The sequence below is a fragment of the Podarcis vaucheri genome (genome assembly GCF_965113315.1).
Source record: "Podarcis vaucheri genome assembly, chromosome: 9".
Taxonomy (NCBI): Eukaryota; Metazoa; Chordata; class Lepidosauria; order Squamata; family Lacertidae; genus Podarcis; species Podarcis vaucheri.
This window is the reverse complement of record NC_138767.1, coordinates 36,371,386-36,390,502: the sequence shown is the minus strand read 5'-3', so window position 1 is coordinate 36,390,502 and position 19,117 is coordinate 36,371,386. Positions and strand designations below refer to the sequence as shown.

The following is a 19,117-nucleotide window of genomic DNA, read 5'->3' as shown; positions in this document are numbered from 1 at the left end:
TCTGTTCTAAATTTTTCTTCTTTCCATAGACATAATCAGTAACAACACTATAGAAAATCCATTCACTTATGCCTCCTAAGCTATAAAAAAATTGATTAGCCTCTCTGCGCCTGACATTTCTATTTTCATGGCTTTAGTTTTGAAAGATAATGGAAATATTTGAAAGAGTGCCTCAGATAACTAATGGTCAGGCTATTGTTTGTTTGTTTGTTTGTTTTCTATTCTAAATGGCTAAATAGATTCCTAACTAATGCTTGCATTATTATGGACCTCACTGACACACAGCACAGTCCTTTACATGTCTACTCAGACGTACCGTATTTTTCGCCCTATAAGACGCACTTTTTCCCCTCCAAAAATGAAGGGGAAATGTGGGTGCGTCTTATGGGGCGAATGCAGACTCCTTGGCTTCAGCGATAGCAACACGAAGCCTCCAAAGCCTGCGCTCCGGAGGCTTCGCGTTGCTTCCGCTGAAGCCAGGAGAGTCTGTTGTTTGAGGCTGGCGGTGGGGGAAAGCAGCGTTTCCCCCATCGCCAGCCCCAGAGGATGGGGGGCAGCAGGAAGGCGCGCGACGCCTTGCCGCTACTCTCCAACCCTCCTTTGGGCTTTTGCGGGAGATGGGGGAATTCCCCCACCTCCCGCAAAAGCAGGCAAAAGCCGCGCGCTCTTTAAAGGGGCTCCCCGGCTTCTGCTGGCTTTTCTACGGGGGGGGGATTCCCCCACCTCCTAGAAAAGCCTGCAGGAGCCGTGCACCCTTTAAAGAGCGCGCCGCTCTTGGGGGCTTTTCCCCAAGGAGGGAGAAGGGACTGACTGGCCCTTTCAGTCCCTTCTCCCTCCTGGTCGAAAAGCCCGCAGGAGTCAAGTGGGGCTCCTGTGGGCTTTTGCGGGAGGTGGGGGAATTCCGCCACCTCCCGCAAAAGCAGGGAGAAGGTCTTGGAGCTGCGGGGGGGGGGGGAATCATATTTTTTTCCTTGTTTTCCCCCCTGAAAACTAGGTGCATCCTATGGGCCGGTGCGTCTTATAGGGCGAAAAATACGGTGCTTCCCATTGGCTTCAGTGGGAATTACTCCTTGGTAACTGTGTACAGGATTGAAGTTTCACTGCCAGGTTGGGTGCTAACTGCAATCAGACTCATATCTGCAGATAATACTAGCTTTGCAAGGCAACTCAAGAAGAGCCTTCCTGGATCAGACCATAAGGCCTTCCTAGTCCAGCATCCTGATTTCCACAGCGGTCAACCAAAGGCTTATGGGAAGCTCACAGGAAGCATATGAGCACAATAGCCATCTCCTGTTTTGTTCCCCAGTGCCTAGCATAGGAGCTACCTCCTAGGGTCCAAGATCGCTTTGCGCCCACACGTCCAATAAAATATTATTGCCAAAGCTCACTTTTTGATATTTTTCCTTCTTCTGCTTCAGGTTCCCCGCAGGATATAGCGGCAGTGAGAAACCAGGCAGCTCTTCAGAGCATGAGGACTTCCCGAATGATGTCCCAGAACACCAGCATGATGACCATGGGAGCCTCACAAAACACTGGTGCAATGTCTGCCGCAGCTGGCCAATCCGAGATGGGGATGGCTCCCTACAGCAGCCCAGCAGCCGGCCAGCCAGGAATGTACAATATGAACACAGGAATGAGCCAAATGTTGCAGCACCCAAACCAAAGTAGCATGAGCCTGGCACACAACCCAAGTCAGGGGCCGAGGCAGCCCACCTCGACACAAGGGGTTGGCATGGTCAGTAGCTTTGGTCCAAACATGTTGGTGAACTCTGCCATATCTCAACAACACCAGCAGATGAAAGGACCTGTGGGCCAGGTTCTACCCAGACCACAAGCTCCCAGACTTCAAAACATGATGGGGCCTGTTCCGCAAGGAGCACAGAACTGGCAGGCACGAGGCTTGCAAGGTATCCCTGGAAGGACTAGCGGCGAAATTGGACCTTTCAATAATGGTGCAGCTTACCCGATGCAATCTGCTCAACCAAGGTTGCCTAAGCAACACTTCCCACAAGGCATTAGTCAGTCTGTCATGGACACAAGTGGAACAGTACGGACCCTGAATCCAGCGATGGGAAGGCAAATGTTGCAACCACTCCCTGGACAACAAGGAACCAACAACCAAGCTAGACCAATGGTTATGCCTACAATAAGCCAAGCAGTTCCCACCATGGCTGGTTTTAACCAGTCCCCTGCACAACAGATACCAGGGGGTAGCTTTGCTCAGAGCAGCCAAGGTCAGATCTATGAGAGGAATCCCACTCAGGACATATCTTATAGTTACAGCAACGAAGGAGCTGGCGGTTCCTTTCCAAGTATAGCAGACAGCACAGACCTCGTAGATTCCATCATTAAAGGTGGGCCAGGAGATGAGTGGATGCAAGAACTTGATGAGCTGTTTGGAAATCCGTAGCACATGGGGATATGTATAGTTACAAACCTTTGTGGGGTCAGAAAAAAGGAAAGCAGGATGTTGTCCATCCTTGTTTCTTTGTTTTGTTTTTAAAGCTGTGGAAAGCAAGCTGATCTGTGGCTGATTGTGGAAGGCATGGATGTAAAGCATTGAACAGAAGGCCTTGCTGGTGTCCTCACAGCAGTCTCCACCCCATAGTCCACCTGCTGCAGGTGGGAATAAGACAAAGAGAGAGGTAGGGGGCTCCAAAAATTGCTACTTGCTGCCCATGGGCTATGGAAGAAGATTGGTAGTCTCCACATGGCAAGCACTGGCTGCCCCATAACAATAAACTTTCCACCACGGTTCTACTGGAACTGCTGTAGTGTCAGGACATTGCAGAGACAGGCGCCAAGACAAAGGAAGGGGCACCTGAAAGAGAAAGAGAGGTCGGGATCAGTACAGGTGCTAAACTCTGGGTTTAAGCAAATGACAAGTATCTCAATGTAGTTATGTGTCTGATTTGATCAGGAGTCAAACAGAGGCTGCTTGGTTATGGTTATGACTAGACATGCCCGCAGATGAAAGGGTCCATTCAATGTGCTATCAAGTCTCCTTTGGGTGCAGAGAAAGTCCCCATCTACACAGTTTGCCATTCCTGTATTTCCTGTTTCCTCTATAACCAAGTGACTCTTGAGTCACTTTTTAAGGATGAGGGAAAATACAGAGCTCTAGGACACACTAAGGCTGCAGTACTTATATTGCTCACTGAGATAGCAGCTACCAAAGACACAGATGCAAAAGAAAGCAGGCATTAAAAAGGGAGAGGTTATATGTATTAAGAACTTGCAAACAGTGGTGTCCAGCTTGTTCTTTTCCTGAAAATTCAAGATGAATAGGTGTTACCTGTGAGGGGTTGGGTTGCACAGGCAGATGCCTTTGGGAGTTAAGTGAGAGGGGCTAGTAATTCTCTTGGTGGTCTTACATAGAAATTATTTAGGAGCAGTGTCAACATGTCTTTTGACAGGTTGGAAGCAAATGTATGCTTAACATTCTCTAATGGCTGGTCCTCTTTGTCAACCTTCCTACTATGAACATGATAACACCAAGCTCTTTATGATGCCTAAACTAGTTGGTGACAAACAGAATAAGAAAGGAAGGGTCTTCCATTCAGGTAATTGCTGGAAGTAGTTCTACATAAAGTTATGACATTCCAAAGGTCAATCTTCAAATGGAACTGTCTAAGCCACAGTTTTGTGTGGCTGGAACTGACCTGCAAAAAAGTGGAGTCATTTTTGAACATGATACCATTTGCCAGTGTTTTGGAATTAAACACATGTCACTTTTTCGGGCCTGATTATACATTACATGCAAATGTGTAACCAAATTCCAGTAGTGCATTTCGTATTTCCCCTACCCCTGAGAAATCCAAATTCAGAGGCAGCATTTTTTTTACTGGAGAAACAGCAGAGAGATGGAATACTTGACCCTTTCCCCAGCCACCGTTTCCCCCATGTTCTTTAGCACACTCCAGTTTTGGTAGTGATGCCCACCCTGTGGAATGGCCTCCCATCAGATGTCAAGGAAATAAACAACTATCTGACTTTTAGAAGACACCTGAAGGCAGCCCTGTTTAGGGAAGTTTTCAATGTGTTACCATGTTTTTAATATTCTGTTGGGAGCTGCCCAGAGTGGCTGGGGAGGCCCGGCTAGATGGGCAGGGTATAAGTAATAAAGCGAGAGCAAGAGCAAACGCACATTTGGAACTCCGTAGGACAGAAGCAGCTCGGAGGGATGGTTTTAAAGTGGAGAAGAAGCAAGCAGAGAAGGGTTCAATCACAACCCACACTTCACTTAAAACCACCACCTCCAGAAGCTAACTTTCCTGGAAAATGGGGAAGGGGGAGAATCACGATTCAATTACACATATTTAAATATAAGGTGCACTTAGGCCCTCATTCATTTTATCTGGTTTGTGACATGATTTTGAAACTCCCACATACTGTCTCATCATCTAACTCACTGGAATTAGTGGGAGACATATTGTTGACACCTTTGAAAGTTGGATGTCGTAAGCTAAAAGAACCACTTCATGCAACTTCCTGCTTGTGCTGACATGAAGGTTGACCAATGAGCTTGCACATCAGTGGACTTGGCATGTGGCAAAGCAGCAGCTTGCTAACAGAGAAGGGGTTTGCCATGTTCTCAGTGCACAATGTGCCAAGTCAGCACTCATCTTAGCACCAGTGGAGAATTGTGGCCTGAGGATCCCAAGAAGATTTTAGTCCACAAATACTCTGAGCATAATTAGGTATCATTATATCAGCTAGTGCTGAGGACTGGAAGACCAAGAAAAAGGTTCTCTGAGTTACAGAAATCAGCTGAAGAGGTGAGAGATACAACCACCTCCTTTTAAACCTGAATAGGCATGCAAAAGCATAAGATAGGAACCAAGTATCTGTCTTCATTACTCCTCTGGGGCAGTGTCACTCTTTGCTGGAAAGGGTGACAACAAGAAGACTAAGAAGTTGGAGTTTTGAACCGCACAAAATCTAATGGGTAATAAAATTTAACATTCATCTTTATCAGAAAAGTACAGGAACTAGTGTTTGATGAGGCCTCAAAATCCATTATCTTTGAAAAGCTTCCTCCAAATATTTTGAACTGGGACCAAGTAATAAAAAGTCAAACTTTAATATCTTGGGTTTTGTTTTGGTTTTTTACTATGGTGCTGATGTATATGAAATGTTAAAAAAAAGAATTATTTGTAAATATGTTTTTACAATCCTGCAGATATCACTGGGTCTAATCTGTAAAATATATACATATAAATAAATATTATATAAATATAAATATATATATAATGTTTGTTTAAAATAGAGTATTTTTATTTCATTCTTTAACTCATCCTCACTGCAGTGGTATTGCACTTCAGATGTCTAATTACTAATTTGTACTGTATCCTTGCCAGCAACTTGCTCCATTTTATCCAGATTTTTCTAGTTTACTGTTTTTTACTTTGTACATTGAACATTGCTTATTTCCTTTTAAGAACTGTACAGAGCTCTGGAAAAAATGTAGAAAGGAACTAATAACATACCAATTTTAAAGAAAATAATAATTAAAGATTGTTATCTGAATCAGTTTAATTTTTAGGAGTTTCTCTCTTACCTGATTTGGTTGACTCTGTTTGAGGGACGCAAAAAGGTGGTGACATTGCTCCTGTAGAAAAAACATAGAATAAACAAGAAACGGCTTTATACCAATGCAGATCATCTGTCCATCTAGCCTGCTGTTGTTTATACCGACAGTTGCATGAGTCTTTCCTGCCTGGTGAAACCAGGGAATGAAGCTAGGATCTTTTGCTTGCAAAACACACACTCTGTAAGACCCAATTCAAACTTAAAGAGGCCCATGGTACTATCCTCCACTGAGCCTGTACCCTCTCAAAACACACACAGGTAATTGCTTGTTTATAAAGGTAAAGGGACCCCTGACCATTAGGTCCAGTCGTGGCTGACTCTGGGATTGCGGCGCTCATCTCACTTTATTGGCTGAGGGAGCCGGCGTACAGCTTCCGGGTCATGTGGCCAGCATGACTAAGCCGCTTCTGGCGAACCAAAGCAGCACACGGAAATGCCGTTTACCTTCCTGCCGGAGCGGTACCTATTTATCTACTTGCACTTTGACGTGCTTTCGAACTGCTAGGTTGGCAGGAGCAGGGACCGAGCAACAGGAGCTCACCCCGTCACAGGGATTTGAACCGCCAACCTTCTGATCGGCAAGTCCTAGGCTCTGTGGTTTAACCCACAGCACTACCCGCATAAGTAAGCTTGCTCAAATATTCACAGCAGTGACAGTTACTTTATAACGTAAGGAGTTCATAACAAGTGTCTTCCTATAATAAATCAAGTCTTCCATCACAGATAGCCAGCATGGTGCCCTCTAGCTGCTGTTGCACTACAATTCCCATGAGCCCCAGACAGCATGGCTAATGGTAAGGGATTATGGGATTCGTAGTCCAACTATAGCTGACGTGCTCCATACTTTTACTCGAAAGTGCAGAAGTACTGTGTCATCACTATTTCTGCTTCTTCCTTACAGAGTTTTATTTCACACAAAAATCTCTAGGAAAGGCTGATCTGACTGAGACATAAAAATATTTGCAGAACTTGCTATATATATATATTTAAAAACCACAAATCTTAAAGCAGTCAGCAGTGCAACAGCAAAATTAGCCAACGGTGTGTGGTATAGATAGCTTCATTTTATTCATCTAGCTTGATGGAATTTTACAGTCTGCAGGTTCAATGGGAGTTCAGACTGCTCAATAGTTCACAGAATCAGGCCTTGATTTTTGTATTGAACATTTATTGACATGTGATTAACTGCACAGGCCTGCTTTTGTTCTCCTTCCCATTTTTTTTCTAACAAAGATATTAGTTCTCTCATTCCGAGCAACTACATGGCTGTTGCTGTTTTACCAGCTGATAATCAGCTTAACGTTGAAGGAAAATGACATTTAAATGGGGGAGTTTCATAAATGTAGCCCAAAAAGCTTGAGTGGAATTTCTAGTGTCTGCTCAGTTCAAAGCAATGAGAATTGCCCATTATTACATAAAGCATTTTGACATTTTCAGCTAATTATAAACTAATTGACATTTGGAGAAACTTTTGAAGAGGTACATTTATGAAATTTTCCACACAATAACCAAGAAGTTGATGTATGGCTGGCTGTGTGTGTGTGATTCTTTATCTGTGATTCCTGCACTGGAGGGGGTTGGACTAGATGGCCCTTGGAGGTCCCTTCCAACACTACAATTCTATGACTCACTGTCAAGAAAAGTATGGTCACTGCCTTACTCCCTAAATTTTCTTCCTGAGATTTCAAATAACCCAGGGATCCAGTGCTTTAAACACCACTGAACATTCAAAAGAACGATCACTAATCCAGAAATATTAGCCAAATTGGAAGATATTAGTCAAAGCAAATGCCTTGTACATGTAGCATAAAGTAATCAAAATATTCTATATTTTGTCTCCTTGGTTTCTGGATTATTTATTTATTTAATTTATTATTATTTTGTACCATATACATTTCAGAAGCCAGTGAAATGTATTTATGCTATTTTAAAACATATATGCATTTCAAATAGCCTCTTGCTGCATGGATGAAAGTTTTTTTAAAAAAACAAACAAACAAAAAACCTCAGGAATGTTGTACATTTTGCATTGCAAGGGAAAGCTAGTGAAGAAATTTGCCTGCTTGTAATTTGATCCACATAGCTTATTCATCTGATGCCCAAGAGACACATATAATTTATTTACACATAGAAATAATCTTTAGATCAGTTTACAAAGTTTGTTTCGACTAACCAACAATTTGCAATCCAAGCAGCACCTATCAAGAAGATAAAAATGATCCAATTCAAATAAAAAAAAATTGACCTAAAAGTTAGTCAAGAAAGGAGGAGAAAAGGATTGCATGTCCCACAAGCAGGCAAAATAAATATGGCAGCTACAGAAAAAAGTCACTTGAGAATTGTGTTTCATAAATAGCTTTCCTTTCATCTGATAGTGTTAGATTTCCCTTCTTGCATATGTTGGCAAGCTGACTTTCAGAGAGAGATTGCCTACCATTAATTAATATCTAGCTGAGGGACTCCTGATCAGATCCTGAGGAACTTCAGAGTTCTCTGGAGTACAGGTTGCACATCACTGATGTAAAAAGCTATTTTGTAATGAGTCCACCGAAATACCAGTCTAACTTTACATTGCCAGTTCTGCCTTCTAGCAAACACCAATTCTAGAGCTTTAACCAAATAGTTTGGCACTCAGCCTAGGAGACCACCAGGAGAGGCAGGAGGCCTCACCCAACTGAGTACCACACACTAGAGCAGGCATAGGCAAACTCAGTCCTCCAGATCAGCCTTCCTCAACCTGTGGGTCCCCAGATGTTGTTGAACTACAACTCCCATCACCCCTAGCTAGCAAGGCCAGAGCTCAGTGATGATGGGAGTTGTAGTCCAACAACAGCTGGGGACCCACAGGTTGAGAACCACTGCTCCAGATGTTTTGGGACTACAGCTACCATCATCCCTGGCCACTGGTCCTGTTAGCTAGGGATGATGGGAGTTGTAGTCCCAAAACATCTGGAGGGCCTATGCCTGCACTAGAGAGAAAGATTCAGTGGCAATAATACTGAAACCGTGAATTGTGAGGGATCTTACATGTTACCGGTATATAGTCCAACCCCCCTGTACAATGCACAATGCAGCTATATCATCCCTGACTGGTAGATGGCTGTCTACCACCCACCTGCCAAGCCAGTCTGTTCTACTGCTGAACAGCTGTTGCCATTTTGGTCATCTGCATACTATCCCTTGATTTTTCCTGTAGGACTAACTGCAGTCATTTACAGTCTTCAACAGGTTTACCATACGAAATTGAGTCAATCGCCCATCTCCTACTACCCTTCTGAGAAAAACTCCACCCCACCCTCCCACTATATATAAGGGTCTGGTGACTTCTGTTTCAGTGTATCTGAAGAAGTGTGCATGCACACGAAAGCTTATACCCAGAACAAACTTAGTTGGTCTCTACGGTGCTACTGGACAATTTTAAATTTTTAACTTATTTTGACTGAGTCAGACCGACACGGCTATCTACCTTAGTTCATTTCTCTCTCTCTCTCTTTAGGCTTCCTATTGAAAAAGTTAATTGTCTCCAAAAGGCATTATAATATCCCTTCACATCTCTTGATCTCAACACTTTTCATGATCAGCCCAGTGCTTTTTTTCTAAAAGAATGTTTAGGTACGGATACTCTCATTTTCCTACTCATATTGAAATACTGCCCCTCAATGAAGTCAAACTTAGATTCACAAAATGTTTAGGGGTATGCATACCCCTGTGTTCCCCAGAAAAAATGCACTGGATCAGCCCATTCACTGCTAATCTTTCAAACATTAGTCTGGAGTCTTCAATATGAACTTGTGTTATTCTTTACCTTTCCTTCATGGATTCTGGACATTCAGGGAGGTATTTATGACATCAAAACATATACAGGAGACCCAGATTTGCAGCTATTTCTGAGAAAAGAGTTTAGATGAGGGGAAAGAATAAGTAAAGCCATTAAAAGAAAAAGAAAAAAAGGAAGTCATCCGCAATCTATTTATTTAAACTTAGTTGTGTGTGTTCTTTGTCATTTACCTTAAACAGATCAATTCATTATTTTCATTCAATTATTTTCACCCACTTTTGCTGCTGATAGATCCAGGAGACAACTTACAGCAACAAAGAATAAGAACTTATCTTTGCAGCAATCCAAAAACAATCTTTAAAACAGTTCAGGTTAAAACGTATAACAGAAAGTAGCCAGGGAATATATACTGAACAAAATTAAAATTGTTCTCCATGGGCCTATTTAAATAAAAAATACAGGGACAGCTATTTAAAAGAAGATTTTTTTAAAAAATGTTATGACTACTTTGGTTGAAAAAACCCAGCTATGCACAAAGCCATTTGGAAGACAAGGTAAAATGCTGATTAGTTTTGTCTACAGGAGCAGTATTAAGGAAAGCAAGCTGGGCACATATTTATTCTTTCAGAAATTTATAATCTGCCCTTCCTTCACTTTTACCAGGGCTGTTCACAATAATGAAGGCAACCAAAAGAAAACACTAAAACCACTGCAACCATTCAGTAAATATGATTAAAACAGCAGAACACAACAGAACATTAAAAACTAATTCAAGAGATATTGGATAGGACTGAGCAAATAAAGTCTTTTTGCCTGGCTCTTCAAATACACAGCCATGAGCACCAGCTGTACTTTTCTGGGGAGGGTGTTCTATAGACCGGGGGCCACAACCAAAAATGCCCTCTCACCATTTGCATCAGACTCACCTTTGAAAGTGAGAGCACCTCCAGAAGATGGCTTCTGCCTATGGTCAGGCTCACAGCTTTGTGATGGGTCATTCACACATGGAAAGACTGCGCAGTTGTTCCACTGTGTTTTGTTTTAAAACCTGAGCTCTGAAAAACAAGCATAAATGGGAGAAGGGGTAAAGATGTATTACTCATGACATCGTGCAGATGCCCTGTAAAAAGTGACTGAACAATTTCTGGCTATAATAATAGCTTTTAGTTGCAAGCATGGAAGTTACAGAGAAGCAGCCCGAGTTATGTTTTGCATTTTAATGACCTTAGTGGATGTTCTGGAGACCCACAGACAGTTGGTGGCCTGGTCATGTACTTCATTCTTAGCCTTCCTGTGAGTAAGGCAAAGGGAGCTATAAATAAAGTGAAGGCCAGGGGATGACCAGATTCACATGCCCTCTGTGCTAAAAGAAAATTAAAGTTCTGCACTGAGAAAAACAGTGGACTTGAAAGGTACCAAAGTTTGGTGTACCAGTTCTGGATACTGATAATTAGTTACAAACAAGCAGGTGGAGACTTTCCTCCTCAACAGGCCTTCACATGAGGAAAGGTTTGATGACAGCTATGAACCAATAGGCAAAAGGAATTCGCTCCTGGCTGCAGGAAGTTGCCCTATATAGAATCAGGCATTGGTCCATTTACCCACTGCCATTAATCTGAGAGCAGCTCTTTAGGATCCCAGCAGCCTTCTATAGGCAAGCTACTATTATTCAATTGAGCTATCACAGCATCTCCTCAGTTCCATGTGGCAGCACCCTAAAATGTACAGTCCCGCCTTTACTGCCTGACAAGTCTGAACTGAATGAATGGGCTAATAATGATTCTTTGGGCTGGTGGAAATATTACAGCTCCGATGCAAATGCCACTTCTCATTGCTCCACATGGCAGCTGTCGCCACATGGTAAGGTGTTAACATGCAACAGAAGAAAACAGATGGGGCAATGACTCTACACCCTTGTAAAAGGACAATTTTAGGAGGGGAAACACCAGAAATCAGGGGACATATTAAATGCCTGCTCACTGCTGCAAACCAACAGTTTCTACCTGATGACAGCCATCAATGGTCATGGCCTCTGGGGGGTGGGGAAGAGATGTTACATGGTCATTCACTGGCCCCTCCAGCTCCCCTGGGGCTTTTGTTCAGAATGTATTTTTTAAAAGCCCATTTCCTTAGCAGAGCTCACTTGCTGAAAATCTACCTACTGCTGTGATTCGTTTCTTCTCCCAGCATTTTCTGCTTGGTTTAATCCCTTCTTGTAATGCACGCAGATGGTTCTGGTAGGCTAGCAGCTTGTCTTGCTTCACTGTCCTACTATAGTGTCTATTGCTAGGTGTTCCAGAGGTCACATTGCCCAACTGCTCATTCCCAGCACATATGCTGAGTGGGGAAGGATATTATAGGTGCTTTGTAGCTATGTGTCTTGTGGGAGCAGCCGAATAAGCAGATCATGGGCCATGAGGAGTCTCAAACTCATTTAAAAGCCTATGATCCTCCAACTGAATGTGCCACAATAAAGTCATTGGAACCAGCGATGAAGGCTTCGAATACTGTTCTGACAAGTTTGTTATAGTACAGAAAGTTTGAGGAAGACAGGGTTTTCCTGATTTGCCTAAAGAAAACCCCCACATGATTATTTAAGGTGTTTGCCCAAAAGATGTTGTATTATTAAAACAAACATGGTGAAACAACCAGAGGAATCCAAATTCACACAATGGCACATCTCTATGTGAAATTGATTTCCAATTATTTCATTTAAATTGCTTGAACAAAGTTTGCTTAAAATTGACAGAGACCAGACCAACAGTTAAGTTAATGAAATCAAGCTGAACATGAAGCGCTTTCTTTACTATTAGATAAATGATAGCCAGCCCCTTCAGTATGCATGATACCTTCAAGAATGAAGTACAAAATGGAATCATAGAATTGAAGAGTTGGAAGGGAGCCCAAGGGTCATGTAGTCCTGCAGTGCAGGAATCTTTTTGCCCAAGGTGGGGCTGAAACCCACGACCCTGAGATCAAGAGTCTTGTGCTCTAATGACAGAGCTATTTTCTGGATAGCACTTGGAAAGTTTTGGACATTCCCAGGCAGCTGGTAGTATGCTAAAAGTACTTAGAATCAGAACCCCCTCGGAGTCTCCCAGGCGCCCTGGAAGTGGCTATCTAGCAAATTACCTGCTAGTAGTGGCGGCGGCAAGCAGCAACAGACATCCAATCTGGAATAGGCAGCTGCAAGTCTGCCATTTAAATTACCCCCAACATAGTGTCACTCACGACACTGTTGGCAAATAAATGAATAAATAAATAATTTTATTTATTTATTTATACCCCACCCTCCCTGGTCAGGGCCGGGATCAGCACGGCTAACACCAAATATGAATTACAATAAAACGTAATGGGGGGAGGAAACCAACAACAACAAACAAACACTTAATTAAAATACGGCATAAAATGCAGCTTAAAATGCAGCCTCATTTTAGTGTTGTTGTTTAGTCGTTTAGTCGTGTCCGACTCTTCGTGACCCCATGGACCAGAGCACGCCAGGCACTTCTGTCTTCCACTGCCTCCCGCAGTTTGGTCAGGCTCGTGTTTGTAGCCCATAAATCAAGACCATAAAGGGAGGAAACATCAGATATTCACCCAAGCCAGCAATCCATGCTGGTCCTACATGGGCCAGCAAAAAAGCCAAGGGAAATTTTATATACCAAATCCCATATAGAGACCAACTAAGTTTGTTACTAGTATGAGCTTTTGTGTGCATGCACACTTCTTCAGATGAATCTAAAACTAAGGCCAAGTGGAACAGCTCCGTCTTGCAGGCCCTGCAGAAAGATGTCAAATCCCGCAGGGCCCTAGTCTCTTGTGGCAAGAGCGTTGCACGACGTTGGGGACAGTGCTGAAAAGGCCCTGGTCCTAGTTGAAACCAATCTAACCTCCTTGAGGCTTGGGACCTCCAAAGTGTTGTTATTTATGGACCTTAAGGTCCTCCGCGGGGCATACCAGGAGAGGCGGTCCCTTAGGACCCAGAAGTAAGAGCTGTGATTTTAATTTTCCACATGCCCCAAAGTGACATCATGCCACAGGCATTGTGGGTAATTAAAATGGCAGGTGGGTCACAGACTCAGCCAGCCAGCGTAGGGCACAGGGTCAGGGCCAGCGCCAGCAGCAGACCCAAGAGAAGGATGGAAGGATCTGTCAATTTCGGTTCTCTCAATTTCTCATTTTTCAATCTTAAATTCAGTCCTCCACATGTTGTAGCACTCTGTGATATATATATATATATATATATATATATATATATATATATATGCAGGTTTTGGTGTCTTCGGGTGTCTTCCCGTGTAAGAGTCGGGGTGTCTGGGCGACGTTTCGACGAGGTCTCACTCGTCATCTTCAGGCTGGTGCTTTCGGCTTCTTGTTACTGGAACAGAGCAGAATCTGGTGTTTGAGTTCCTATAAATACTGTTGAGGGGTGTGGTGTATAGCCTCCAACGTTCAAATATATATATATATGTGTGTGTGTGTGTGTGTGTGTGTGTGTGTGTGTCAGGGGTTCAGGAGCAGAGGCGAGGGAAAGGGAGGAAACAGAGAGCGAGGGGGAGGAGGCAGAAGAAAAGATGAGTGATGACGACGACCCGAGATCTCCGAGTCTTTCCAGTGAATCAGAAGATTCACAAAAAGGAGCACCAGTGGCCAGGGCAAGGGGGGAGACTAGGGGGACACCCCAGGAAGATAGAGCCAGAGGGGACTCAGAGGGGAGCAGTTGGAAATCGGGACCAGCGTCACCGCCAGAGAGCAGGGATGAGGAAGGGCGCCAGGGATCAAGCGCTGGCAGCTCACAACAGGAGGGAGGGCACGAGTCAGGAGTGGCCACACCTCCATCGGGGAGCGAAGAGACGGTTAGACGGAAAGTGGAAGGTTGGGCGCGCACGCCAAGTTCAAATGCACAGGAAGGTGGCGCAGTAGGCAGCCCGGAAAGGGAGCCAGGTCCTAAAGCCCGGCGCAAGGAGACAGAAGGGTCCGGGGGGTCAGCGTCAGAAGAATCCCGGAAGGAAGAGACCCCGGGGGGCAGAGGGACCCAGAGGAGAACTGTCAGGCGGAAAAGGTGGAGCAGGGCTAGGATATTAAGTTGGTGCACAAGAGGCGGAGACTCAGACGGAGCTTCGCCGATCTAAGCATAAGACGTAGAGTTGCGCGCAGCAGCTTGAGAATGGAGACTGTAACTCAATAAAGACTTTTATTTAATGATCGCTGGCTGGCGTGATCCTCTGTGAGCTAGGATCTGGAAGCAACCCTGACAGTAAGCTCCGTCTCTTCAAATTGTGGGCATCCACGGCCTCGCGGAGAGGAGAGAAAGCGGGTGCCTACTAGAGAGCTCACGAACGGCAGATGCTATGACGGCCGAACAGCAAATAGCGGAACTGAGAGAAGCAGTGTCACGACTGAATGCCGAGGCGCTGGCATCCAGGAAGAGAGAGGAGGACGCAGCTGCCGCCTACAGGGATCTCCAGGTCAGGTTGGACGTGCTTACGAAGCAAGGGCAACAGACACCCAAATCAGAGGGGATTGGGTTGGGGAGACGCACAGGCGGTCTGGTCTCTCACTTCGATGGGAATTTGCAACAGTACCCCAACTTTAGAGCAGACGTAATGTGTGCACTGCAACTACTGCACAAAGACTTTAGAGATGAACAAGAGAAAGTGGGGTTCATCATGTCCCATTTGCATGGAGACGCAAAAGCATGGCTGCGCAATTTGTGGAGGGATAAGGATCCTGCGCTCCAAAATGCGGACGCCTTTATTAAAGCGATGGATGGGTGTTTTTTATCAAGCATTGACGTGGATCTTGCCCGGAAGGAGGTGCATGGACTAAGGCAAGGGAGAGCCAGCGTAAGGCAGTACCATGCCCGCTTTTTCGCTTTGGTCAGTGCCCTGGAATGGGACAGAGATTCGGCTCCTGTCAGAGACCTTTTTTGGGAGGGCTTGCACAGCTCGGTTAAAGATGAGATTGCGAGGGGGGAGAGACCCCGGACCACGCAGGAGATCGTTCAGAGGGCGCTGGCGGTGGGGGTGCGGCTGGAAGAACGTCCGTGGAGCAGGGAAGAAGGGCGCAGCGGGCGCGAACCAGCCAGGGGCTCCTCCTTCCTTCCCAGAGAAGCAGCGCGTGCGCAATCCACGCCTCCAACAGGGGGAGGGGTGGAACCGATGGAGGTTGGGAGTGCAAGGGCTCAGTCAGCAGCCAGAGCCCTAGCACCGGCAGCAGTGAAAGCGAAGCCTCCTAGAGGGAACAGGAAGTGTTATATCTGCGAGGATCCAGGGCATATGGCGAAAGAGTGTCCCCGGAGGCTCCACAAGCACACTGCAGCTTCGGCAATGGTGACTGCAGCAACGCAGCAAGGAGAACCGCAGCAGGGAAACGACGATGTCTGGCTGGAGGAAGAGGCACTGGGGCCCAGCCAGACGTGTCAGTGAAGCAGTCCCCAGGGAATTTACCGCCCATGGACCCCCTCCCGCCCAAGCCAGTAGTGAGGCTCACCGCATCGCTCCAGCTACCCGATGGAATCACCATGGACGTGCCAATCACCGTCGACTCGGGAAGCAATGCAGACTTCATAGGGCAGGACTTTGTCGACCAGCACGCTATACAGTTGCTGCCTGCCATGCTGCCCCTGCAGGTTGTCACGGTGGACGGCAGGGAGCTGCTAGGGGGGCAAGTGGTGAAGCAGACGCCACCTATGGTGCTGCGGCTTGGAAATCACAAGGAAATCATCAGCTTCAACGTCACTCAACTGTCGGACACGCCTATTGTATTGGGCATGAGTTGGCTGGACAAGCACAGCCCGACGCTGGCTTGGTACCAGAGGCAGCTGACCTTCGGCTCTTCCTTTTGTGCTGAACACTGCATCATGCCCCGGCAGGAAGGGGAGCAAGAGGAGTCACAGCTGCTGCTAGGCACGCTGCAAGCGATTCCCCACAAGTACGCAGAATTTTTGGAGGTTTTCTGCGAGAAGGAGGCAGACAGGCTACCCCCCCACAGACCATATGACTGCAAGATTGACCTGCTGCCGGGGGCGGCGCTGCCCAAAGGGAAGCTGTATTCCATGTCTGAGGACGAACTGCAGGAACTCAAAGAGTTCATAGATCATAATTTGGAGCGCGGTTTCATCCGAGAGTCCAGGGCAGCGGGGGGCAGTCCGGTATTCTTTGTTAAGAAGCGAGACACGCCCCAAAAAAGACTCGTGGTGGACTACCGCATTTTGAACAGTGTGACCAAGCCATCGGACTTCCCCATGCCCTGAATCGACGACCTCCTCGCAAAAGTACGCAAGGGCAGCGTGTTCACCAAGTTGGACCTGCGAGGGGCGTACAACCTCATTCGCATGCGGGAAGGAGATGAGTGGAAGACAGCCATGTTCACGCCCCTGGGCACCTACGAATATAGAGTTATGCCTTTTGGATTACAAAATGGCTCCCACGTTTTTCAAGCTTTCATGCATCACGTGTTGGCGGGGCTCCTCTACAAGACGTGCGTCTGTTTCTTGGATGACATCCTGATCTTTTCGGAATCGCAGCAGGAGCATGACAGACACGTCAGGGAAGTGCTGAGCAGGCTGCAGCAACATAGGCTGTACGCCAAGCTTGAGAAGTGCCAATTCGACGTAACAGAGGTGGATTTCCTGGGCTACAAGTTGTCTGACAAGGGGCTCGCCATGGACAGCACCAAGGTTCGAGCGGTGTTGGATTGGAAAAGCCCACGCAACCGGAAGGAGGTCCAACGGTTTGTCGGCTTCGCGAACTTCTATCGCAAGTTTATCAAAGGCTTTGCTATGCAGACAGCGGCCATCACGGACACGCTCAGCTCCAAGAAAAAGAAGTTCATCTGGACAGCGCAGGCGGAGCAGTCCTTTCAGGCACTCAAGCGTCTCTTCGCGTCGGAAGAACAGCTGCTTCATGTCAACCCCAGCAGGCCGATGAGAGTTGAAACAGATGCCTCAGACAGGGCCGTCGGAGCCGTCCTGCTGCAGAAGGACCCGCAGGGGGTTTGGAGGCCGGGAGCGTTTTACTCCAGGAAGCTCAGCAAGTCCGAACAGAACTACACCATCTGGGACAGGGAGTTGCTGGCCATTCATGCAGCATTCAAAGCGTGGAGGCACTTCCTGATCGGCGCCAAGCACACGGTGCAGGTATGCACGGACCACAAGAATCTGGAGCACTGGCGCACGGCACAGTTCCTGAACCAGAGGCAGATACGTTGGGCTGAGTTCTTTGCGAACTTCGACTTCCGAATAGAGTATGTCCCGGGGGACACCAACATCATGGCGGACGCGCTCTCCCGTAAGCCACAGTATCTGGAGGACGCCACGCCAGCGGCCGCCATGCACATCTTCGCACCAACAGTGTGGGCGTGCGCTGCGGCGACAGTGGACCTGGAGGCGGTGCGACGAGCGTTGCAGAATGACTCCTTCGCGCAAGCTAAGATGGCAGAGATGCAAAGGGGCACGGCGGCGACCGATGGGTTCCAGCTGAGAGATGGATTGCTCATCCATAAAGGGGCCATCTACGTGCCGGGAGACGAATTTCGCGCCAAGGTACTGCATCAGCTGCACGACGCGCCCACTGCCGGGCACTTTGGCAAGGAGAAGACGGTGGAATTAGTCGCCAGGGATTTCTGGTGGCCCGGAATGAGAGGGGAGGTCGCGGACTACGTGGCGAGGTGCGACACCTGCCAGAGGGCCAAACCAGTGCACAGACCGCCGGCCGGACTGTTGGAACCGCTGCAAACTCCGGTCGAACCATGGGAGAGAGTCGCCCTGGATTTCGTCACGGATCTGCCCAGCTCGAGGGGCAAGACGGCTGTGCTGGTGGTGGTGGACTTGTTCTCCAAGATGGCACATTTCGTCCCGTGTGCAAAGGTGGCCACGGCGGAACAAACCGCCAAACTGTTCATAGACCACGTGTTCAAGGTTCACGGTCTGCCACGGTCTATTCTGTCCGACCGCGGGCGGCAGTTCATCTCGAATTTCTGGCAGAAGCTGATGGGCTTCCTAAACGTCAAGATCAACCTGGCGTCGGCGAGACACCCGCAGACCAACGGGCAAGCGGAGCGGGTCAATGCCATCATGCAGCAGTACCTGAGATGCTATGCGAATCAACAGCCTGCAACGTGGGTGGATTACCTGCCGCTCGCCGAGTTCGCCTACAACAACACGAAGCACGTGTCCACGGGGGTCACGCCGTTCTTCGCCAACAATGGGAGGCACCCCAGAACCTTCCCGGGACTGGAAAGAATGGTGGAGGGGGAGCCGCAGACAGCAGATGCGTTCGCGTCGGAGTTGCAGGAGGTCCACGATCAGCTGCGGCGGCACCTGGAGCTGGCCAAACACGCACACAAGGTGCAGGCAGACAAACACAGAAGGGTTGGCGAAGAGATCCATGTGGGAGACTGGGTCTGGTTAGCAGCCCACGCAGTGCCGGCCAGGTCGTTGGCCAAGAAGAAACTAGGGCATAAGCAACTGGGGCCCTACCAAGTCGAAGAGCAGGTCAACCCGGTGGCTTTCAGGCTGGCGCTTCCGGAGGGTTCCAGGATGCATCCGGTGTTCCACAGATCGGTGCTCACTCCCTACAAGGCACCTCACAGATTTCAGGAACCAGGAACGGCGCCGAGTCCGCTCCGAGAGGGAACCGGGCAACGGGGAGTGGCACAGGAGGTGCGCATCAACGAAGTCACGGAGATTTTGGACTCCAGATGGGGGGAAGAGGGGGTAGAATACCTTCTCGCTAAGGAGGGCAC

General features: G+C 47.1%; 2 protein-coding genes and 2 long non-coding RNA genes across 6 annotated transcripts in view; 2 read left to right on the top strand and 2 right to left on the bottom strand.

The window, feature by feature from the left end:
* The window catches only part of MAML3 (mastermind like transcriptional coactivator 3), a 275,966-nt gene extending 271,847 nt beyond the window's left edge, over window positions 1–4,119 (top strand). For both annotated transcript variants that reach the window (XM_082237554.1, XM_082237555.1), the window contains exon 5: window positions 1,419–4,119. In XM_082237554.1, the coding sequence (XP_082093680.1) occupies window positions 1,419–2,410 (992 nt within the window). In that variant the 3' untranslated portion in view covers window positions 2,411–4,119. The remainder of the gene's footprint in view (window positions 1–1,418) is intronic.
* The window catches only part of LOC309540724, a 333,626-nt gene that overhangs the window by 130,709 nt on the left and 183,800 nt on the right, over window positions 1–19,117 (bottom strand). The window lies entirely within an intron of this gene.
* Window positions 1–19,117, top strand: part of SETD7 (SET domain containing 7, histone lysine methyltransferase) — an 84,716-nt gene that overhangs the window by 6,145 nt on the left and 59,454 nt on the right. The window lies entirely within an intron of this gene.
* Window positions 2,685–19,117, bottom strand: part of LOC309540704 — a 49,011-nt gene continuing 32,578 nt past the window's right edge. For both annotated transcript variants that reach the window (XR_014223401.1, XR_014223402.1), the window contains exons 2-5: window positions 10,297–10,425; window positions 9,398–9,479; window positions 5,561–5,611; window positions 2,685–2,821 (exon numbers count right to left, since the gene is read on the bottom strand). This is a non-coding gene — a long non-coding RNA (uncharacterized lncRNA). The remainder of the gene's footprint in view (window positions 2,822–5,560; window positions 5,612–9,397; window positions 9,480–10,296; window positions 10,426–19,117) is intronic.